Consider the following 23,074-nt stretch of genomic DNA (forward strand, 5'->3'; position numbering starts at 1 on the left):
GTTTCCCACGCTTTCATTATGCTCAGGGCGTTTCCCTTTCTTATTCTTAGTGGCTTCATAGCCTTCAGTTACTACTCTCTGGGCGTCAATGGCGACTCCCGCGCTTCTCAAAGTACGTGTTCCGGACATTCTCATGTACCGTTTGATTTGTTTCAATAATATACGGCGTGTTCAAAAAAGTGTAAAGTAGCTAGCTTATGTAATGCTATGCTACGACGCGACTTGGCCGAAACAGAACAGAACCGAGTGGTATTGAGCAAAAGAGATACGGTACATGGTAGAGTAGCAGGCGTTTATATGCCTACGCCTCGTAGTAATGTGATTTGGGCGCCATATGGTATTGAGGCGCCATCGTTGTCGTTGTAAGTGACCGCATCCAATGGGATGCGGTATTTGGTCTATTGCATCATGCCGCCTCGCGGCGGCTTACAAAGCGTATACGGTACTACTATACTACCGTTACACTCAGAGTAACTCAGTGGTCAGATAAATTGGTCTACCGCGAAATGATCACGTGCGCGTCGGTCCGCGCGGCTAACGCTCAGCGCGTTCATTCCTTTCATCTTCCTGCGCGATAACAATTGCATATCATTAGAGCCCTGACGCCCGCGACTGCTTGGAAGAAAATGAGTCAAACTTCCCGAAATCAGACACCACTCTTGGCGGGGGTCATCTCAGACTCGTGTGAGTCGCGTTACGGGTTCCAGAGAGAACGCGACTCAAGGCCAGGCATCTGTGCGCGATACAGCTCCGGACGATACCATACGCATTATGCTTGCAACTGACAATCATATCGGTTACAACGAACGGGACCCTATCCGAGGCCAGGATTCGATCAATGCTTTCAAGGAAATACTTCAACTCGCCGTTAAACACGATGTGAGCCATGCCTTGCCGGCGCAGTTCCGTGACAGGATCTTACAGAGCTCTCATTATCGCCTAGGTCGACTTTATTCTTCTTGCTGGTGATCTATTCCATGAAAATAGGCCGTCGCGAGACTGCCTTTACCAAACCATGGCTTTGCTGCGCGAATACACGCTAGGCGACAAACCAATCCAAGTGGAGTTGTTGAGTGATCCGGAAGAAGGAAAGGCGTCCGGATTTTCGTTCGTGAGACTCGAAACACTTCCCTTGACCGGCCCTAACTAGGAGGACTATAATCAGCTTTCCTGCAATCAACTATGAAGATAACAACCTGAATGTTTCAATACCGGTGTTCTCTATTCACGGCAATCATGATGATCCTCAAGGCGCTGGGCCGGTACGTTGCTCCGCTCGCACGAGTGGGCAATACTGATACTATAACCTTCGGTTAGGAAGGAGCCTTATGTGCTCTCGACATGCTCTCCGTTGCCGGCCTTGTAAACTACATGGGTAAATTCGATTTGCCACTATCAGCTTCAGACGCGCAGAACCCAGAGCAACCGAACGGCATCACGGTTAAACCCGTCTTGCTAAGGAAGGGGAACACGCGTCTCGGCCTGTACGGTGTTGGTAACGTCAAAGATCAGCGCATGCATTTCGAGCTACGAAGCAACCGTGTACGAATGTTTATGCCTAAGGATAAGGATGATTGGTTCAACGTACTGCTAGTACACCAAAACCGGTATATCACAGCTCAATCACAGATTCATCCAGCTGACTATCCCAACAGGGTCAAACGTGGTCCTCAAGAGTACGTACCTGAGGGCATGTTCGATGATAGCATCGATCTGGTTGTCTGGGGTCACGAGCATGATTGCCGTATCGTCCCTGAACCGGTAGCGGGGAAAAAGTACTTCATCACGCAGCCGGGGTCATCTGTAGCGACTTCGCTTGCGGACGGAGAAGCACTGGAAAAGTGGGTCGTGCTGAATTCATTCCCTCATATTCCAGTTAATCATCGACCATACCTAGGCATGTCGCGCTGTTGCAGATTCAAGGCAAAGAATTTCAGCTGACGCCGATTGCCCTTCGAACGGTTAGGCCATTTGTGATTGAAGAGGTCGTTCTCTCTGAAATCGCGGACGAGGAAGGGCTGGATCTCAGTGAGCAGATGGAGATCACGAAGTTCCTCAAAGCCAAGGTTAAGATGTCCATGTCATATTTTTGGCGTTATTAACAATCATTGTCAGGTTAACCACCTGGTACAGAGAGCCAACGAAATCTGGGTGGAGCGCAACCAGCGCTCCATAGAAGATGGCGAGGAGCCACTGGATCCAATGCTACCACTTGTTCGACTTAAGGTGGATACTACCGGTGTCTCCGAAATGTCCAACCCAGTTCGGTTCGGACAAGAGTTCACTGGCAAGGTTGCCAACCCGCGAGATGTCCTTGTGTTTCACCGTGCCAAAAAGGCTGCGGCACGAAGTTCCAAAGCTAACGCTGCGGAGCAACCGGAGCTTAGCATCGATGATCCGGAGTTGACTATAGCGGAAAAGCTCAGCAGGGTCCGAGTACACACCCTCGTGCAGGAGTATCTGGCTGCGCAAGAACTACAGCTGTTGAGCGAGAGCGGCATGTCTGATGCGATCCAGGTGTTTGTGGACAAGGACGATCCGCATGCGATCGCAACGTGATTTTTTTCATGCTTGAGATATCGATATGTCGGCTAATCTTCTGGAAGGCACGTCTCTGCAATGCTTAAGAACCTCATCAAAGGTGTAAATACTGCGGAGGAAATGGACGAGGAGGCCCTGGAAGAAGCGGTACAAGCCGACTTCTCTTGCGCTCCGTTTCTATGCATCTGATTCAACCTTCCAGTTCTCTAGAGCGAAGGAACAGACGGAAAAACTCTATGCTGAGAAAGAACAGGCGAAACAGGCAAAAGCCAAGGTTAGTTTAACCGCCCTCACCCCATGCAGGTTGTTGATCACCCGTCTGTGACAGGGCAAGGCTAAGCCAACGGTTGATGGCGTTGACTCAGACGCATCCGTAGATAGCATGGCTATGGACGTGGATGGCTTGGGTGGAGCGGGAGGATCTGACTTTGATGAAGCATCTGAAGACGCGGTTCCTCAGAAGAAGGCGCCGACCAGGGGCGGGAAAACAACCGCTCCCCCGGCGAAAAAGCCTTCAAGGGCGGTTAAATCCACAGCCAAGGTGGCGAAAGGCAAAGGGAAGCGAGCCGTGGTACGCTCACGTCGGTCTGACCTTCGGTGGTAACTGACTCACTTCACTAAGAGCGAAGACGAAGACGAGGATGAGGTTCTAATTTTGGAAGATGAAGGTGATGATACGCCCGCTCCAACACCCGCGCCCGCTAAGAGAACAAGCCGAGCAGCCGTCCTAAGGTACTTATTATTGGCATATGCGACTGAGGTTCATCTAACGTCGTTAGTTCTACGACGAAGGCACCAGCCAGAAAGAAAACAGCTGCAACGTCATCCAAATCAACACAAAGTACGCTGACGTTCGCATCTTCAGGGAGAACAACATCAACACGCGCTGCAGCGACTAAAGCAAGAGGGAAGGTCAAGCAAGTGGTTAGCAGCTCATCCCCAGGGGTTCGCGATCCATTATTCACGCGAATTTTGCGCAGGTGGAGCTTGGCGATAGTGACGAATGATGCATCACCCACTTCTGGGGTAGCGCTATCCCGGTTACACATATATTATAGGCCATTCATTATACTAGGGGTGATTGTATCCGCGCCGAGACTGACTGTGAACGTTGGATCACGTCCCTGTCCTGTCTAAACGTGGTTGTCATACGATGATGTGTCGTGTCTCTAAGAATTTTGTCTGTTCCGCTGGCACTTAGTCTACGACCGTGTTCTCTGTTCCTCAGTGTAATGACGGGAAGGCGAGGCAACGTCCGCACATCACTCGGCCTTGGTTTGTGGTCCTGAAGCTCGCCCGTTTTCCATCTCCTCCATGGGGACGCGATCATACGACACGCCGCGGGTATGCTGCGGGGGGGCCGGTGCAAGTGACTCATTATGCTTCACCCAGGTGTACCATATGGAGCCAGCGAGAATAGTGGCGATAGAAGCTGCACGTCCACTACTACAGTAAGGCACTGGGAGGCTCAAGAGTAACGCGCAGACGTACGTGGTGATTACATCATGGAACAACCAGACACCAAGGAAGGAGGCGGCTACGCCGCGCACGGCGGAGGAAACCATATGCGTGATAGGAGACGTGACCTTGATGGAGAGTAAGCTGGCAATGCTCATAAGGAAACCGAATACGCCCTGTTCTGATATTTCAGCTCCTAGATACGTAAGAACATGCGGTTACGAACAGTAATGAGAGATCCCCAAACGAAGGTCAGGAGTTTGCCGCTCGTGTCCGGACCAAACAGAAGATTCCAGACCGAGGGACCTTCGCCAGCTAGGATGATTAACGGTGCCAGGATAGCTGCACTGAGCAGGTTGTTGTACCAAGACAACTTCAACGCGCTGCCTTGCACAGCAGCGAGACTCCTTTTGATGACAACAGAGTGCGTCGCCGTGATAGCCGACGACGCAACACCGAAGAAGATGCCAGTCCCAGATATCGGCGTTCCGTCGAGAAAGACACCAACAAAGAAGCCGGCGGTGACGACGGCGCAAGCAAACGACGCGAGCGTCGAAGGGCGTGAATGCAAAACGAGCAGTGAAGTAAGCACGGTGAAGGGCAGCACCAGGCCACGAGCAACTTGGTAGAAGGATGCATCAACGTATTTGAGGGTGTAGTTGCTGAAGCTGTCGGGAATGACTTTGAGCTTGGTCCTGACCGTCGAGGGTTATACTTGCATACCTGAGGCCAACCACGTTAAGCCCTACCATGGGACCCATTTGCTTCACGATAACAGGGTCGAGCTCAGTGGGAACCTGCATGAGGCCAAATGCATTGACTGCTACGAAGAGTACGACCGCAATCAGAAGCTGCGTGAACAAGAAAAACAGCGGCGCGTCGGTAGTGTTTAGAACCCATTTGTTGCTGAAACACGGATTAGTCGGAGCCACGGGTATATTAGTGAGAGTGTATGTACGCCATAACCATCTGGGAATAGTATGGCATGAGCATTGATGCAGTGTGGGACATGAACGGACGTACCGCCAACGCCGCAACAAGGTAGAATGACACGGTGGCAAACTGGGAGATAGAAACTTAAGGATCTCGTAATGGCGTTCGGGGGAGTGTCATACCACCAATGACCTGTTTTGACCCTTTTCATCGTGTGTCTTGGCCATAGCGGGTGCTTAGAGAGAGATACAGTAAGCTGGGAGGAAACGAGCGCGCGGTGGCAAGAACGGGGAAGCGGTGGCAGTGCAGAGAACTGATGTACACCGATCGCACAGCCACGATAGGGCCGTCTCGATTCCTTCAACCGCGACCTGACGCGACAATCCAGTACATCCCATAAATGCCGGACGTGATCCTCGTTACTGGTGGCACGGGGCTTGTAGGAAAAGCGATTGAGCACGTGATCAATACAGAGCCGGAAGGATCGCGCTTTGGCAAGAAACCTGGGGAGAAATGGATATTTGCCAGTTCGTCTGAAGCAGATCTCAGGTATGGCGCATTCCGTCTCAGGGGTTCACATCATTGTCAACGTCAGGCACGCAGGGACTCCAAGGAGACGTTGAAGCTATTTGAGAAGTATAAGCCTACACATGTTATCCATCTTGCCGCGCTGGGTAAGGACCTCATTCCAGCGTCCGAATGATGCTAAATCACACGCCAGTGGGGGGGTTGTTCAAGAACATGAAGTACAAGGTAGGGCGCGCATGGGCCATACCATCTCACACTTGCATATACCGTTAATCTGCCATGGTTTAGCTCACCTTCCTCCGGGACAACATTCTCATCAACGATAACGTACTGCATACCGCCCACATCTGCAAAACCGCCAAGGTCATCTCATGCCTTTCTACTTGCGTCTTCCCGGACGAAGTGACCTACCCTCTTGATGAGACCAAGATTCATTCGGGTCCTCCTCACGAGTCCAATTTCGGTTACGCGCACGCGAAAAGGATGGTCGACGTGCAAAACCAGTGCGGCGTCCCCCCCGCGGACTTTGACACGACGGCTGAAGTACTTATTGACAGCGCCTACAAGGAAGAATTTGGGTGCAATTTTACCTCTGCCATCCCGACTAACGTTTTCGGTCCTCACGACAACTTGTATGCATCTAGCGTTTGCCCCTCCGACAGTCGACTCAACCAGACTTTTCTAGCGATCTGGAAGACTCGCACGTTATACCCGGTCTGATTCACAAATGCTATCTCGCGAAGAGTTCGTATCTCTTACTTTCTACCCGCATGGACTCGCTGTGTCATTCTTGACTACGCTGACTTTATATCTGCAGAGAATAAGACACCTTTTGTGGTGGCCGGGACCGGAAAGCCTCTCCGGCAGTTCATCTACTCTTACGATCTCGCCAAGCTCTTCATATGGCAACTGCGCGAATATGATGACGTCGAACCCATCATTTTCTCAGGTCAGGGTTTCTTGTCTATATTTTGTATATTTCTTTGTCTGATTATGATCCACAACGTAGTGGGAGAGGATGAGGAGGTCTCAATCAAGCAGGTAGCAGACGCCATCGTCAAAGCTGTCGGCTTCGAGGGAGAGTACACCTTCGACACTACCCGTGCCGATGGCCAGTTCCGAAAGCCCGCTTCCAACAAGAAGCTTCTCGCAGAGATTGGTGGTTTTGTGTTCACGCCCTTTGACCAGGCACTTCAAACGACTGTCGAGTGGTTCTTGCAAAATTACCAAACGGCGAGGACGGGCTCCAAGGCGTGAAGTGGCGACGCGCTTGGATGTGATGTTGACATTGGCCTGATATGTTTGGAAAACAGCTTCGAGTTCGGCCGGATGGACGCGGAGAGCTCGTAGACAATGACATACTCCCTAGCTCAGGTCGCGGGCCGGTCAAGTATAGTATCGTGATTGCTGCCAAATATAGATCTGGGGAATGGATGGCTGTGCTCATACGTAGCTCGTAAACGATCGGATGCAAATCGGACGTGTTGCCTTTGCAAGTCTGTCACGGTGAACCACCATCGACCCCAAAGCATCCAAGACTCATAGCATTGGCCTAGTAATCTCATCACACGCTACCAACGTCGAAACTATATCAAACGCCCTCACGATGTCCAGCGGCATGAACAAGATCACTGCTGAGCGTAATCAGAAAGCCGTACTGGAGCTGGTGAACCAGCCCGGAAATACCACCTGTGCAGACTGCCATGCGCATAATCCTCGATGGGCGAGTTGGAACCTCGGTATATTCATATGGTAAACAACCTTATCCACATGCAACGGGACGAGTGGTTGGCTGAATAACTGTTATGCGTAGTGTCCACTGTGCTGCCGTGCACAGGAAGATCGGAACCCACATTACCAAAGTGTATGCCGCAAAACTGCTACATAACGTAGAAATAAGCTGGTTAACATTGATAGCTTAGGAAGAGCTTGACCCTCGATTCATGGACTAAGGAGCAAGTGGAAGTATGTCCTTTCGTCCTTCCCTACTGCTTGGCTACAGTCGTAATGTCCCCACCTCAGACCATGCGTTCCATTGGCAATATAGCCTCCAACAACAAGTATAATCCGGATGAAACTCGTTTTCCGCCACCGGCCAACATGATTGACTCGGAGCGTGACTCAGAACTTGAGAAGTACATCCGTGCCAAATACGAATTCAAGCGATTCATGGCGCGCCAAACACGGGTCGAGCAAGTCCTCGGGCCATCGCGAAGCGTCGCAGATTTCAAGAGGGACCAGCAAAGCAAGTCTACGCTCCCCGCTATCAACTCTCCTAGCACCGCAAGTGTTTCTGCGCCATATCGCCCTACCAGTGCTGCACCGACAATGGCGCAGTCAGCAAGTGCATCATCATCCTACTCTAGTCAGATATCCCGTTCTGTATCGCAGCCAACCAATCGTCCATCGACGCAACAAACGCCGACACAGCAGCAGGCGGCAACATCTGGCAACAGTCCTTTGTGGAACGACCTTGCCTCACTACAGGCTCCTTCTACCTCGTCAACACTGCCCCTACAATTTTCGCCAGTTCCCACACAGCCGATAGGCATACCCAACTCAACAAACACGTTGCAGCCGATGGACATGGGTGCGAGCCCATTTGGATCGGCCCTGACCATCGGAAACATGGGGTATGGAACTGGAGCTGGCCCGACAATGACGAGCAACAGTGGCAATATGGGAATGGGCACTAGTTTCGGTATGTTGGGAACCAGCCCCGCCATGATGAACTCAGCGAGCACCAGCACGCCTGTACCGGGATCGTCCCCCTATGGAGCCGGAGGTTTTGGTACCACGAACCCATTTCAGCATATGCAACCTCAAGCTACGGGACTCGCACCCGGACTGTACAATGGGACGCATAACCCATTTGGGCAACAAAATCCGCTCGGGCAACAGTTTCAACCATCACAAATGGCAGGATCGTTCCATGGCCAAAATCCGTTCATGCAGTTCCCGCAAATGCAGCAGCCGCAGGCGTCGCTTCTTTCCCCCCAACCACAACAACAGTCCTCGCCCTTCATACCAGGACAAGTTCCTCATGGACTCATGCCGCAGCAGCAGTTTGCGGCGTCGCCGTCACCTTCCAATCCCTATGCGCCGCCGCTGGCCCAGCAGTTCGGCACCCCCTCTCCGTCGATAGCGTTCGGGCAGCCTTCCGGCCTCAACCCGAACTCTGTCCCCCACGGTGCGGGGATGGGAAGTTGGCAGAGCACGCAGCAGCTTCACCAACCAGGTGGGTTTGCCGGGCAGACCGGTGCTTGGGGGAGTATGTAAGTGTGGGTTGGTTGCGGGCGTTTCGTAGACAGTTTTACCGGACCAAAGCATGGTTCATGTAACATCATATTCTACAACGGTCAGTCGATGACAGGCATCATCATCATCATGAGTACGTGGATTGTAATCACCGGTGATTGGCTGGGTTGAAAATGGGAATGGATGGACATTCGATCAATCAAGAGACCCGGTGCCCTCGCCACGATCTCCACCAACGATTCGCTCAGATTTAGCTTCACACCTGACTAAGTTGCGTATACGATCTAGGAGGTGTGAAAGGGACACGCTGATACCGCCTGTGGTCTCCGCGGCAGCAACGACTGCATGTTCGACATCGGAGCGTCGCATACGTGGTCCCCAGATACTTTCCTGGAATTCGCAAGATGTCAGGTTTGGTGAGATTGCCAGTGGTGCGGCTTGCGTACATGATATACGTCAACAAGTCTCATCTCGACGAGGGAAGGCATTGGCAGAGCAATGGTGGCAGCTATGGCTGCAGGCGGTAGAAATACCACTTGGCCCAGATACACCGTTTTAAGGCGTGCCAGAGAAGGAAACAGCGGGCGATATAAAGCGTTGCCATCGGTGTCCCTAAAAGGGAACAAGGTTCCGGTGAAGGAGATGTTCGTCAACTTTAGATGCACCAGATTCGACCACGATGCCATCGCGAGTGTCACGCCGTATGCCGCATTAGGTACGATCTGTGGCAAAGGTGCAGGGGCGAACATCGTCAAACAATAGGTTCTAACCCACCGACGCAGAGAAATGGTGCTCCGGATCGGGACCTGTCCATACAAACGTCCTTGGGCTAACAGGAGATCTTCAGATTCGGCGTAAGGGGTAAAAGTAGGAGAAGACATCCTCACTTTGCATACGATAAGGCGTAGAAGATGGTAAGATATTCCGCTCGTTGGAGAGAGTGCATGCAGAAGAACAAGGTGTTGAGGGAAAGCTGGCTCGCAGCCCGATGCAGAGGGTCTGAGGACGGCTCATTCCCCCCGACCAAAGGAGGCAAACCACGAAACCCTGGGACGGTGCCGACCAAGCGGCGTAGCAAACTTGCTAACCAAGTAAAGGTTTGGGCTTGGGGTATACGTCCGGCGAAGTTCAGGGCGATCGTCTTCGGTGTGCATCGGGGGGATGCAAGGGTCTCTGATAGCTTCTGAAGCTGGTTTGCAGATACGAGGATCAGTCTTCCGTAAAGGAACTGTTCGGCCAGTGAGTGAAACAGGTGATTGACGCAAAGAATATCGGCTGGTCGAGGGTGCACATTGACGGCGAGATACACAATTTCGTTGATTAGTTCGTGAGGGAGATCGAGGAGCTCCATTATTGTCGCCCCGCTGCGTTATCAACCTCTCGCGACGTTGCCAAGACGGAATACAAAGCACAGCCACCAACTTGTCCGTTTATACCTTCACCCTAAGCCTCCGCTCGAGCTCCTGCCAATGACTGGAAGTGATGACCGCCTGAGCGCAAGCGATTCCATTAGCAAAGAGGCGCTTGAACTGTACAGCAAACACTCCTTCTCGTCTGATCAGGCATATCAAGTATTGTGCGCTTGCCTCAGTAATGAACGGGTTCTCAACGGTGATTGAAGCAAGGAGTTGCAAGCGTCATTGCAAGCGGCACCTTAGAGGGCAAATCTGACGCCGAGCAAGACGAAATTCTTAGGAAATCCCGGGTATTTTTCTTCAATCGGTGAGTTATTGCAACTCCATCCGATCGCTGGTCGCTGAAGTGGGCCGCGCTTCAGTACATATGGCACCACCTTGACCGTGGAGGAAGTCGCGCTTCTAGAGCGGGAGGATATCGTGCCCGCGCAGATTCCACAAGAGGCCCCACCGGCATTGTCGTTCGCGGAATTGAAGGCGCTAATCGAGCAGGGGGAGCTGGACCAGATACCGAACAACAGGAGGATACCGGAAGGTATTCATGTGAGTGACGATGGTCATGCAAGCTCCTCTCATATGCAGAACATATGCAGATGGAGGCGCCGAGCGAGTCGCGGGCGCCCGTGCGCAAGAAGCCTTGGGAGAATTGACTTGTGCCGTAAGCGAACATGAATCTCGGACGCGCGTATTATGTGCACACCCCCAATGCGTGCACGGAGAGCCAGGCTGGCGTTTACCAGCATGGGTGTTGGGGGGTTGGGACTCGGCAGTCCTCGAATACATGTACTGGGACCGTTCGCCTCTTGGTCGCATCATCGATACTGTATCGTATATCTGTTGTGCTCTGGTGTTCGTCACCGTTGCTGTATGGCAAGCTTGGCGCTGCGGGCGGTGGGCTCACATACGCTAGTGTATCGCGCCAAAGTAGGTTCGACGTCCAAAAACGTACGGTATCGGCGTCGTAAGCAATGGAAAGAGTGGGGATGGAAGGGGATGTACGGTGGATCTCTGCTTTCCGGGTTACGTCCGATCAGACGCGAAGTTGGCACCTGCCGGCCGTCACGCCGGCCTGAAGAGCGCGTCTCAAAAACGCGGCCAGGTCGAGTCTTGGTCTTGGCCCTACCTTGCTCTCAACGTCGTCCGCCGACCAACCGTCAAACCTCAACATGTCTCCCAAGGTCACCAAGATCTGCTGTAGTGCGTAGACAAGCTGTTTGCTTTGCCATTACGACTGAAGACCGGAACGCGTTCCAGTCGGTGCTGGCTACGTCGGTGAGACCGCCAACATATAACAGCACCGGGGCGGCTTGCTTACCCCGTTGTTTTGCAGGCGGCCCTACTTGCGCTGTTATTGCGCTCAAGTGCCCGCACATCACCGTCACCATCGTTGATCTCAACCAGGCCCGCATCGATGCTTGGAACAGCCCCAACTTTGATCTCCCAATCTACGAACCTGGTTTGGAAGGTGTCGTTCGCCAGGCTCGCGGACGCAACCTGTTTTTCTCCACGGACGTAGACAAGGGAATCAAGGAGGCGGATCTTATCTTCGTTAGCGTCAACACGCCCACCAAGAAGAGTGGTGTTGGCGCTGGCTTCGCGGCCGACCTCAAGTACGTACCTTCTCCGACTGTTACATGCGTGTCTCTTGAAATGCAATTGGCATTGATATATTTGTTGTTAACATGATCACTGACGCGTTCTGATAGCTACGTTGAACTCGCCACCCGCCGTATCGCCGCCGTCGCGGAGTCTTCCAAGATCGTGGTCGAGAAGTCGACTGTCCCTTGCCGCACCGCAGAGTCCATGAGGACAATCCTTGAAGCGAACTCCAAGCCTGGATGCCACTTCGACATTTTGTCTAACCCTGAGTTCCTTGCTGAGGGCACGGCTATCGAGGATTTGCTCAAGCCCGATCGTGTTCTCATCGGCTCCTTACAGACCGCCGAGGGAAAGGCAGCTTGTGCGGCTCTCAGCGAAGTTTATGGAAACTGGGTGCCGTGCGCCATCATTTATCTTGAGGGCGTAGAATCTTTACTGACAGGCTGCTAGTAAGGACCGCATCCTGACGGTCGGCCTCTGGTCGTCCGAACTTTCGAAGCTGGCTGCCAATGCCATGCTCGCTCAACGCATATCCTCCATCAATGCCCTCTCCGCTATTTGCGAGGCAACTGGCGCGAACATCGATGAGGTTGCGAATGCTGTTGGCAAAGACTCGCGTGTCGGTCCCAAGTTTTTGCGTGCTTCGGTCGGATTCGGTGGTTCCTGCTTCCAGAAGGACATCCTCAATCTCGTCTACCTCAGCGAGAGCCTGCACCTTCCAGAGGTCGCTGCTTACTGGAGACAGGTCGTAGACATGAATGAGTATCAGAAGCGTCGCTTTGCCAAACGGGTTGTCGACACCCTCTTCAATACCATCACCGGCAAGGTACGCATGCTGTCCGTGCAGTTCACCGGTGACTAACTATCTTCTCCAGCGCATCGCCGTCCTCGGCTTCGCCTTTAAGGCAGACACCGGAGACACTCGCGAGTCGGCGTCCATCAGCCTAATCAGGGACTTTGTTGCTGAGAAGGCCTATGTCACTGTCTACGACCCGAAGGTTACAGAGGAGCAGATCTGGCTAGACTTGGCAGAAGCGCTGTCGCCGACACCTCTTGAGAGCAGTGAGTTGCCGTGTTGACGCACGCCTTTCTCCAGCATTAAATCGTTCCTAGTCCAGAAGCAGGTCACCATCGTGCACTCTGCCCTGGAGGCTTGCAAGAAATCCGAGGCCGTCGTGATCGCCACGGAATGGAAAGAATTCCGTGATATCGCTTGGCAAGAGGTCTATGATAGCATGAACAAGCCCGCGTTCGTCTTCGATGGTCGCCTCCTCGTAGACGCCGACGCCCTTCGTAAGATCGGCTTCAGCGTGACCACTATCGGTCGCGGAGAGAGGCTTTAGGCGAGGCTGTCTGCATGCCTGTGGAGCATCACGTAGTTCCCTCTTGAAACTCTTGGACGGATGTTTGGTCATACGGCTTTCCCTACTACCTTAGATCGCCATGGATGTTATACCAATACAGTAGCTCAGACCTCGCGCTCACGGTCGATCTTCCTGATCATCATACATGGTATTGTACCGGATTGAATGCAGTGACTCCCACGTGTGGCTGGGAGGACCTGTGTCTGCTCGTGTTTCGGAGTTGGGCTTGTCCATCGTCCTTCGCATACGGCCATTCCAGATTGAAGACTGATCGCCCCGGGCGCTCTACAATCACCCGCACACGCTGCATTTCCATTCGCGCACAGTATGTATCTGTGACTGACACCGCTGCATGATTAAAGATGACCGATGAACCTTCTCGCATCGCGAGGTAAAGATCGTCTTTCCCTCCATTTTTGAGGTCAAGGCTCACTCAATACTGTAGAGAAGCAAAGAGTATACACCAAGGCTTGAAGGAACTCCTCAAGACCAGAGAACCATGGGACAAAGAAACCGAGTTCCAACGGAGGAAGTAGGTGTATGACCGCCCGATTGTGACCGAATGCTATATGCTGAACATGAGAACCAGCTTACGCCGCCAGTATCTCCGACTTCTGCTCTTACATCCATACACGAACCCTTCTCGAGATGCCGAGACACACCTATGGATGCAAACGTCTTACGCCTTCATCTCCAGTTACAAACAACGGATCACCGAACTCGATACTGCGCTCCAGGGTACTCCGCGTCAGAACAAAAGCAACACGAACGGTCACGGCCCTGTAGAGTACCGCAAACTCCTTCGGCGTTTCCGCCAGTTCCTTGCCGACGAAGAGAAATTTTGGACTCAACTTCTGACAAGATATCGCCGGTGCTTCGAGTTGGAAGAGCTTCAGCCTGCACTATTAGCCCTCGGTTTCGCCATCGAAGGCGAAGAAGAAGAGGTTCCGGATGACGCCCAAGGAACCAGACGTTCGGGCGGGCGGAACCGGTTTGAATTCCCTCCTCAGGAAGCTTCAGCATCCGTCCTTCCCGCAAATGCGACACAGCGCGCGGCCCTACTCTCCATTTGCAGCAAAACGCTCGTCTGCCTCGGCGACCTTGCACGCTACAAGGAACAGTTTAACGAAGGCGGCGGGCGACCTAAGGCCATCCAGGAATATGGACCTCCTGCTGCGCAGTCGAAGCGCAACAATCGGAACAGGCCTCCGGACGTATCTCGAAACCGCAACTACGAGATAGCGCAACAACGTTATGAACATGCTCGCTTGATATCTCCGTCGGAAGGCAACGCCGCGCATCAGCTTGCCATCCTCGCTGCTTATCAGAAGGATGCGTTTGGCGCACTGGTTCATTACTACCGCGCGATGTGCGTTCGGCAGCCGTACGACACAGCGTCTGAAAATTTGAGTACAGTGCTGAAGAAGGCCTTGAAGCAATGGGAGGCAACTCGCAGTGGCCAGCGGCCCACAGACCCCCCAAATCTCTCTCGATTCAAGGAGGATCTTGTTGTTCTACACGCTTTGTGGAATCAGGATGCGAAATCGGACGTAGAAAATGGGTAAAGATCTCACAGGTCGCATCGAGACATCCTCTGACAAATGTACATTGTTAGCTCACCGTCAATTCGTGCGACGCAGGCACAGCAGATTCGAGTCGAGACTGCATTCCGGACCCTGGTCTCCCAGCGCAATATGCCGATCGATGTCATCTCGAAGGTCATCGTAATAGCCGTAGGTGCCCTTTGGCGAGAACAAATGGTCCGCCAGCCGAATTGCAGAGGTAAACCCGCGCAGCGCTCGTTTATGGAATCCCTCATTCGGCAGCACATCCTCGATCTGTTCAGATCGCTGTTGGATATCGGTGTCCAGGAACTGAAGGAAGGTGGTTCCGTGGACGCTGTCCCGCGCGCGGAGGAGGATCTGGCCCAGAGGATTACTGCAACCTTCAGGCGCACACTACCTGCCCTCCGCATCTCCAGCAAATGGGTGCGAGCGAATATACGAGATCTCGCTGGTGATGACGTTGCAATACCATCCTCCGTAGGGAAACGCGGCGACGCCCGAAGGCATAATCGAAGCCAGAGCAGGGTCTCGACGGATACTGCACCTGCCAAAACTCGACAACAATTTTGGGAAGCGTATGCAGCATTTGCAGATGCATTAGCACGTACTTTCCCCCCACAGCAGCTTCCTCCTCTTGATGCGCCTCTGGAAGAAGATATTGACATGCGTGGATTCCTACCTCTCAGAAATTTAATGTTCGGAGAATCAGTCGTATCCCGAACACAATCTACTATCGCAGTAGCCGACAACATGGCGGGTCACGCTCATCCAAATATTGAACAGCTCATGAGGATCTGGGATCTCCTCGGTGACGTACGCAGTGTCGCTGGGTCTGGGGTGAGTCGCAGTTAGAAAGAAGTACGAGGTCTGTACTCTATGCTAATGTATTGATTGATAGAAAACGCCTGTGTCCATCGTTGATGGGCATTTCCTCGCAGGCCCGGCGTCATCGTCTACCACCGCGCTCGCAGCGAGTTCCGCTCGAGCGCAAGAATCGGCGCCAAGTTCTGCATTTACGATTATTGGAAAAACAAGTGATCTCATTGCCGAAGATGACACTGGAACCGACACCAACCGCGCCGACGATGATCTCGTCCGGGACGCCTTTCGACAGGCCCTTGGTGGGTCTGATGACGACACTGAGGAAGACGAGATTGTGTGGAATCCCCGGTACGCACGCACGCATCGGTGCTTAGTGCAGCGTTCATTCCAAGTATTCCAGAGCCCCTGCATCGCCGCCAAGTGTTCCTATCGAAGCTCTGTCCACCATCCGTGCGAGAACCATTGCACCACCACAAACTTCCATCAGCCCTGGCCTTCCTTTGTCTGATTCTTCACCTTCACGTCAGCCACCCATTGGTACACCTAGGGTTGCGACTAAACCTGTCCAATCACCACTGACTGCCGAGGAACTCGTGAATAGTGTGATGGGCTACGACCGTAGTCCTGCGGTATCATCGACTCCTCGCTCGCCGGTGCTACAAGACTCTGGTGCTCGGCCCCTTCCCTTTGGCAACGGTTCACCTCTCGTCCCGACACAATCAATCTGGTCAACGCCCCTTGAGCCCAGCATGCCGTTGTTACCGTCCCAGGGCTTGCGATCTTTTGCCAGCGACGGTCAATCTGGTCACAATATTGGCCAAAATACGCTTAATCGGCCAGATTCATTTCTCCGTCAGCAGCCTCTTCCGGCTACGTACGGTGGACTTGGCGCCAGACAGCGAGCTCCATTCCAGGATCCACAGAATTGGCTCCCCTCGCCACACAACGCATTCGATGGTCATGAAATGTACTCCTCAACTCCTTCCGGCCATCGGCCTTTGCCGGCACAGATATCAATATCCAGTCACGCACCGTACGTCGATCCTCACCCAGACATGCTGCCCGGCGCCGGATTCCATCACGCTCGCAACCCCTCGCGGGCTGCATTCTCAGACCCAGCCATCGTATCCATGTCCTTTGGGCCTCCTGCGAGCATCAACCCGGCGCCCGGCCCGCGTGATATCGGGCCCGGCGGATATGGCGTGGGTCCTGCTTACGAGCCCATGGCTGCACTATCGCTGAACCCTAAGCTGTATGGTCCCCCTTGACTAGGCGCACTAGGCTAAGAGGAGTACTCATCTCCCGACAATTATTCCTCCAAGCAACCGTGGCATCGCCCATCACTTGCGTACACCACGGGGCTGCCTCAGGAAGGTCCTGTCGGCGTCCATGCCCAACGATTCAAGCTGAGGTCCCCGAGTGGTCTAGCGATTCTGGTAGGAGGCGAGCTGTCAGACGATTACGCGATGTAATTAAACGCGCCCCTGCCTAATTCTCCGACTATTTCCAGCGGACGCGGATGTTATCCTGTGCAGGTGTTGCGTCGATGTTGTCTACGTTACCCCATGTCCGCGTGTCGTGGTAGAGCAGAGGCCGCTGTTCCACATCTTCCTGTATGCATCTTTTCGTCCTTTGATCCACGACATGAAACACTATGACGGTGGTCCCGATACACCGCAGAAAAAGAGGAAAGGTCTACGTAGATTGCTTAGTTTACTACGATTACTGGATACATTTTGACTCGATTGTCCAATGAGCTCACAGCCTGTTGCGTGTTGTACAGTGCAGAAAAAGTCCGATGGAAGAACCCATTCTCGCCTCACTGACTCGAAGTGGAAACATGGCCTGTGGATGACGGGAGATCGATCAGCCGCTGTGACCTTCGACAGACCGACGGGGTAAGCAACGCACCGAACATGTCATATTGGGTCTGGGGCGGCTGGTAGGACGACGCGGGCTGCCCCTGAGCACCAGGCGCATCCCCGCCGGGACCCATTTGCTGCTCCTGCATACCGTACGTCAAACCGAGCTGGCCGAGGGTCGAGTAGTCGTTCCAGTACTGTGGGTATCGACCGCTGCCGTTGCCGCTCACACCGCCCGCCGGCGTGCTCGATCCACCCTGCCTCGCGGGCGCACGATGGTCAACAAGACCGGTACTGTACTGCTGCGGGAGGGCGGACGTCGAGAGCCCGCCTGCGTACCCGCTCATTTGCGGATCCGCCGGCCACCGTTCGTACTGCTGTTGGCTGGCAAAGTACGGGAACTGAGCGCTGCTGGGCGAGTCGCCTGGGATAGGAGACTGAGATGGGTATCCGGCTCCGTCCGGACGTCCAGACTCGGAAGGCGACGCCGAAGCAGGATCATCCTCTGCGCGGTCAGATGCAAGCCTCTTCGTCCGGGGCTCAGCGAGGCGAGGCGCATTTTGGAGCGGTACATCGTCCCTGTGCACTTTAGAGCCTCGGAGCAGCTCCCAGGCGCGACCGGCGCTGGGCCAGACGATGTCGATATGTTTCAACACATGCATGATTTTTTGCAATCCTATGCGAGATTGCGGGTCGTCGGGATAAGTGGTCACTGCGCATAGACACGTGAGCATATGAAAGGAGAATAGAAGGTAGAGGCATGCTCACGTGTGGTTACGTGCATGATACCGGCGGTAAAGACATAATAAGATAGAAAGACAGGACACCGATGGATGCAGAAACGGTCGAGATATATGGATACTGTACGTGCGGAAGTCAGCGGCGGCACTGCCAGCGAATTATCGGATAAAACGCACCAATAGACGTGATATGATTAGCGGCGCGTACACAGGCATCAAATTCTTTTTTGGCGGTGGAACAAATTTCGGTGTCCTCGCCATTTTGGATGCACCGGGGTAGGTGACGAATGCTAGAACATCGATGAGCCAGAGCATTTTACTTGCAGGTACGACGGCTGAACGTACAAAGGACGGTGCAGGAGAAGGACGGTAGTCCAATACTGCATATGAAGCGTGAGGACATGCGGAGGCGGCACATTGGAAGGAGGAGCGGCAACGTCGTAACGGATGCTCTGGGGCAAGTCCAGGTACCACTTGTCGAGGTCCTCCTCAAGACGGAGGGCAGCGGAGTACCGGCCTTGCGATGGCTTGATCGCATAAATGTCCCGCATGAGTTTACCGGTGATTAGGGCTGAGACGGAAGATGAGCGAAAGCGACTCGAAAAGGAAGACGACAAATGCTCACAGAGCTTGGCGGACGCATTGAAGCACGAAATCAACCGCGCGGGAACCGGCGGGTAAGGCTCGAATGTCTTGTCGCTCGGGACAAGGGGCTCCGAATTCACCGGCTGCCAGTCTTCCGTCTCTTCGGTCTGTCCCAAACGCATCAGCATCCGAGAAAAATGACTACGCAGCGAGTCGCTGACCTCGGCATCGCTGGGGAATGTCTGGTCAAAGTCATGGTCAAAGATCGCCAGCGGTCGACCTTGAACCACAAATCAGAAACGAAAGTCAAAACTCGGATCGTGCGACGGTAGCATACCGATATACGCAGAAACATATCGGTCCATGATCACGCACGCCCACCAGATCCGCTTCCTGGTCTGCATCTCCTGCTCACCGAACATCCTCCTGCCGACCTTGAACTGCCACCGCTCCGCGGTCTTGTGCATCCCGAGATCCTGGGCCATGCGCACCGCCATGCCGATGTACAACCACGCCTGGGCCATGGCGCCGATCCCGATCTCGCGGTAGCCGAGCAGGAGCAGCGCTTGGACCGTGCACGGGCGCGAGCTGGCGTACGTGCGGTCGAGGATCGTCTTGGCCGCTTCGCCATACGTGTCCCCGGCGGGCCACATCGAACCAGGCGGAGGGGGCAGCGGCGCCTCTGCGGAGGACGTAGAAGAGTAGCGCGCGGCGACGGCGAGCATGGAAAAGAGCAGGATGGTCGGAATCCGCCGCGGGCGCGGGTCGTCGAAGGGCGAGGCGTGTCGGGAAGAGTTGCTCACGTTGCATGAGCCAGAACCGGAGTAGGGCGAGTCGGGCGCACTACCGACCAGCCTGCGGGGCGGAGGCGATTAGCGTGTCGTATTCACGTGGTGAGAGAGATAGGAAAAAAGACCACGTACCCCGCTTTGAAATCTTCGAGGAACGCGTCCTTGTGCACAATCGGCAGCGACGGGTGCACATAGGTGAAGTAGAGACCGAGAAGGTGCTCCTGCACTTGCGGACTGGGAAGCCTCGCTACGAGGTCGTCTTCGACGCGGGCGCTCAGCATGCCTTTGGGCAGTGGGGGCCATATGCGCGCTTTTGGGAAATGCCAGATGCCGCCCTCTTGCCGCGGCCCGTCTGGGCGTCGCTGGGCGGCGAGAAGATGGAGGCCGCTCGCCTTGCCATGCCAGCGCACTTGGGCGTCCTCGTTGAGGGAGAGCTGGCCGACGGCGTCCGTGAGGTCGTCGTCATCGCCAGAGAGGTCGTCCAATGGGCTGTGCGCGTGTTCGGAGTCTGCGCGGAACGACTGCTGGTGCTGCTGGTGCTGTGGCGGATAGAGGGACTCGGGAGAGCGTCCGTCGGGGGAGGACGTGGCGGAGGCCGGGGGCGGCTGCAGGCGCGCGAGGGGCGGTGCGTTGCCTTGGCCGGAGGGCGCGCGCGAGGAGGCGGCTGTCAGCGCCGGGGACGGCGAGCGGTGGTCGGCATTGAGCCGCCTGCGCTGGTGGAGCCTCGTGGCGGGGGAGGCGGACCGGTCGGAGGCGCCGTCCGCCGTGCCGCGAACCGCTGCGGCGGCGTGTAGCTTGGCGACGACGCTGTCCTGCCATTCGTTCGAGGGACTGTGGAAGATCGAGCGTGAGTGCACGTGGCTGGGGCGGGCGGGGCGATGCGCACTGGGTGGACGACAGCGAGGACGGGGCGGGCGGCGGGCGCGGAGTCGGTTTACGGCCGCCCGCGGTGCCGTCGCGGCGGCGGCCCTTGCAGCCGTACGGCGAGTTGTCGACGCGGTCGATGATGTCGCGCGCGAGCTGGTCCTGGGGGGGAGGGGCGCGCAGGTTGAGCAACGCGGCTTCCATGTGGGGAAGTAGAGTTCGGGCGTACCTCCGAGAGATCTTCGAAGAGGGTGCGGGCGCGGGCGTCGCCAGAGTCGAGTAGGATGCCGATCAGCGCCTCGGTCTGGTGCAGCCGGGCCTCGATCGCGTCGATGTAGCCCTTCGGCGGCCCGCGCTTGCGAGAGGGCCCGAGGAACGTGCACGGCGTGTTCAGCATCACGCAGTTCTTGCACGGCTCGTTCGCCGACGAGCGCTCGCACTTGCATTTCGACTTGCGGCACTGGTCGCACGCTGCGGCGGGCGGGCGTCAGTTTCACGACGACGGCGAGCGGCGGAGGCCCGAGCGCAGGCTAACCTTTCGAGCTCCGTCTCCTGACCTCCTTTTCGTTCTTCTTGTGGGCGCCAGAGGGCGTGGACGGGCCGGTGCCCAGGGGCGAGTACCGCTCGTCGTCCGGCTCGTCGTACTCGTCCGACGGCACCCGGTGGGCGTCCTCCAGCGTGGTGATGTGCGGGAGTACCATCGAGCCCGCGGAGCCGTACGCACCGGCGGCGACCGGCGTCGTCGACGGGATGGGCACATGCTGCTGGTGCGGGTGCGGGTGCTGCTGGGCGTTGCTCGGACCCGGGGCAGAGACCGGCCAGTGGGTCTGCGCGCCGGGCAGAAAGGAGAAAGACGCGGAGGGTGGCTGGGTGTGAGAGTAGGCGGGGTGCGGCTGGGCGTACTGCTCGATGAGCTGGTTCGTGTTCATGCGGGGGTAGCCCGGCTGGGGCTGGACCGGGTAGCGAAAGGCGGCGGGGAGGTCAGGCGAGCCGGGGGCTTCGATCTTGACAGGCTGGCGGACGGCGTACATCTGCGGCGTCTGCTGCCTGCGGGGGTCGGGGGGCGGGGGGTAGTAGGGCGGATAGGAGTACTCGGGGTGGGTCATGGCCGGCGGCGTCGACGCCCGCCGCGTCCTCGTTTAAAGCAGACGAAAACTGTGGCTGCTCTGGTGATAGACGATGGAGAGGAGAGAACGGCTGCAGTGGCTGCAGTCCGGGCCATGACAAATGCCCAAAGTCACGCCCTCGCGCGTCGCCCCCCAACGCGCTGCCCGTCCCGTCCGCCGAGCCCAAGATCCACCGATCGCATCCATCTCCCCATTCTGCGCGCACGGACGGCGGCGCAACCAGGCCTGAGTGACACACCCCCGACGCCGCGCCCCTTTCGCCGACGGCTCATCCCTCCTCTCGCCTTCGGCCGAGACCTTCCAGAAACCGTGCACCATCCTTGGCCATCTTATCTGATGCTCGTGCGCCCCCCGCAACGCCGACACACCCCTCTCGCCTTGGACGACGAGGCGCCCGGAGCATCGAGGGGCGACCAGAGACGCCCCCCGACGCAGGGCGGACCTGATCGGCGTCTCATCGTTTATGCCGTCGGCATCTACCGCATTCGCGTCAAAGCGTCCGACGGCCTTCGACGGACATTGGCGCGCGATCCTTCGAAACTTTTCAAGGGGGGCCCGGATGACCGCATCCCGGACAACGCCGCTACGCCAAAACACGCGGACGAGAAAAAGTAATTTGTACAAAGACCGGAAAACGATGCGCGGGACCGGAGCAGTTCTCGTCCCCAGCCCCTCCGTCGTCGCAGCGTCATCACAGGAGGGGGCCTCGGCTCATCCCATCCGCGACTCTGCAATGGCCATATTTCGGGAACGCAGAGGCCGAAACCCCGTTCTATGGCTGACACACCGCGGCCTCGGACGTGCCCCCGCCGCTCCCAGACTGAGTACGGCTGCACGCCTGTTTACGCTCGAGAAACGCTCGACCCGCGTTGGACCGCATGGCGCGCGAGCGTTCACGAACGCACCGGGTGAGACGAACCCATCTTTCCATTGAATATACGCCAACCCCCTTCGAGATCATCGCGCGTCGCGCCACGGATACAGACGCATCACATGGGCTCATCAGATTCCCGTACTTCAGATCCACCAAGCCCACGTACCCAATCTCATCGACTGATCAATCAGAACGAGAAGCCCGAGCCGTCTGCGAAGATCGTTCCAAATCCTCGACGCGCGGGACCGCCTCCTCCAAGGAACCCGGCGCGTGCGGCTTTTGGGGTGCCCCCCCGTCCGCCCTGGCTCGCCGCGCTGCCGAACCCGCTCTCCTTCACCCGTCCATTTTCTTTTTCTCTTGTGGCGCTCATGTGCTTTTTTTCTTCTTCTGCGTTTCACGAAAGCGTAACGTGGCGGAGCCCAAATCGTCGATCTGGTAGGCGGAGATAGTAGGCGATCTCCAGCTAATCACATCTCGCAAAGATGCGCCATATTGGCCGCTTCCCGTATCTGGCTGTGGCGCAGCCCAACGAGTTTCGAACAGAAAAATCGAGCTGCTGCAGTGTCCTTCGCACAGGGCCTGGGACACGCTCACGGCCAACTGAGTTACCTCACGCACCCGTCAGAAACGGAATTAGAGTGTGGGGCGGGACTTTGACTATGCACTGCATGTTTTGGCGGGCTCCCGCGGACACCTTTGCCTACTGCGGAGAACTTTAGCACACTGCAGATACACTCTATTGCTATGA

General features: G+C 55.6%; 7 protein-coding genes across 7 annotated transcripts; 5 read left to right on the forward strand and 2 right to left on the reverse strand.

Moving 5' to 3' along the window:
- Positions 1–297: 297 nt before the first annotated feature.
- On the forward strand, positions 298–3,548 carry PUNSTDRAFT_110539 (DNA repair exonuclease; the record flags this gene model as incomplete). The annotated part of the gene is made up of 14 exons (XM_007379304.1): positions 298–362; positions 708–879; positions 944–1,107; positions 1,166–1,262; positions 1,318–1,607; positions 1,656–1,841; positions 1,898–2,066; positions 2,116–2,555; positions 2,607–2,688; positions 2,744–2,815; positions 2,870–3,122; positions 3,177–3,273; positions 3,321–3,453; positions 3,522–3,548. 14 exons carry the CDS (start codon positions 298–300, stop codon positions 3,546–3,548), a joined length of 2,247 nt encoding a protein of 748 aa, XP_007379366.1.
- Positions 3,549–3,602: 54 nt separating this feature from the next.
- Positions 3,603–5,159, reverse strand: PUNSTDRAFT_140740 (uncharacterized protein; the record flags this gene model as incomplete). The annotated part of the gene is made up of 7 exons (XM_007379305.1): positions 3,603–3,984; positions 4,033–4,175; positions 4,226–4,667; positions 4,723–4,905; positions 4,958–4,968; positions 5,023–5,061; positions 5,115–5,159. 7 exons carry the CDS (start codon positions 5,157–5,159, stop codon positions 3,804–3,806), a joined length of 1,044 nt encoding a protein of 347 aa, XP_007379367.1. The 3' UTR covers positions 3,603–3,803.
- A 128-nt stretch (positions 5,160–5,287) lies between these two features.
- Positions 5,288–6,939, forward strand: PUNSTDRAFT_96336 (epimerase-domain-containing protein). Its single transcript, XM_007379306.1, has 8 exons — positions 5,288–5,481; positions 5,536–5,606; positions 5,654–5,685; positions 5,749–5,963; positions 6,018–6,092; positions 6,146–6,204; positions 6,278–6,409; positions 6,470–6,939. Exons 1-8 carry the CDS (start codon positions 5,333–5,335, stop codon positions 6,715–6,717), a joined length of 981 nt encoding a protein of 326 aa, XP_007379368.1. The 5' UTR covers positions 5,288–5,332; the 3' UTR covers positions 6,718–6,939.
- A 127-nt stretch (positions 6,940–7,066) lies between these two features.
- Positions 7,067–9,091, forward strand: PUNSTDRAFT_140742 (ArfGap-domain-containing protein; the record flags this gene model as incomplete). The annotated part of the gene is made up of 4 exons (XM_007379307.1): positions 7,067–7,212; positions 7,274–7,324; positions 7,383–7,425; positions 7,483–9,091. 4 exons carry the CDS (start codon positions 7,067–7,069, stop codon positions 8,737–8,739), a joined length of 1,497 nt encoding a protein of 498 aa, XP_007379369.1. The 3' UTR covers positions 8,740–9,091.
- Positions 9,092–10,187: 1,096 nt separating this feature from the next.
- PUNSTDRAFT_130080 (uncharacterized protein) lies at positions 10,188–10,783 on the forward strand (the record flags this gene model as incomplete). The annotated part of the gene is made up of 4 exons (XM_007379308.1): positions 10,188–10,289; positions 10,340–10,440; positions 10,496–10,676; positions 10,727–10,783. 4 exons carry the CDS (start codon positions 10,188–10,190, stop codon positions 10,781–10,783), a joined length of 441 nt encoding a protein of 146 aa, XP_007379370.1.
- Positions 10,784–11,260: 477 nt separating this feature from the next.
- On the forward strand, positions 11,261–13,275 carry PUNSTDRAFT_80838 (UDP-glucose/GDP-mannose dehydrogenase). Its single transcript, XM_007379309.1, has 7 exons — positions 11,261–11,330; positions 11,388–11,405; positions 11,464–11,743; positions 11,840–12,130; positions 12,183–12,558; positions 12,608–12,794; positions 12,846–13,275. Exons 1-7 carry the CDS (start codon positions 11,300–11,302, stop codon positions 13,073–13,075), a joined length of 1,413 nt encoding a protein of 470 aa, XP_007379371.1. The 5' UTR covers positions 11,261–11,299; the 3' UTR covers positions 13,076–13,275.
- Positions 13,276–13,762: 487 nt separating this feature from the next.
- Positions 13,763–22,804, reverse strand: PUNSTDRAFT_49242 (uncharacterized protein). The gene is made up of 15 exons (XM_007379310.1): positions 20,861–22,804; positions 20,555–20,796; positions 20,348–20,487; positions 19,594–20,292; positions 19,008–19,525; positions 18,892–18,950; positions 18,711–18,837; positions 18,431–18,656; positions 18,263–18,375; positions 18,114–18,206; positions 17,395–18,057; positions 15,884–17,328; positions 15,560–15,831; positions 14,712–15,498; positions 13,763–14,657 (listed from the first exon to the last, which is right to left on the reverse strand). Exons 1-12 carry the CDS (start codon positions 21,354–21,356, stop codon positions 17,303–17,305), a joined length of 3,402 nt encoding a protein of 1,133 aa, XP_007379372.1. The 5' UTR covers positions 21,357–22,804; the 3' UTR covers positions 13,763–14,657; positions 14,712–15,498; positions 15,560–15,831; positions 15,884–17,302.
- Positions 22,805–23,074: the final 270 nt, after the last annotated feature.

This window comes from Punctularia strigosozonata (genome assembly GCF_000264995.1).
Source record: "Punctularia strigosozonata HHB-11173 SS5 unplaced genomic scaffold PUNSTscaffold_1, whole genome shotgun sequence".
Taxonomy (NCBI): Eukaryota; Fungi; Basidiomycota; class Agaricomycetes; order Corticiales; family Punctulariaceae; genus Punctularia; species Punctularia strigosozonata.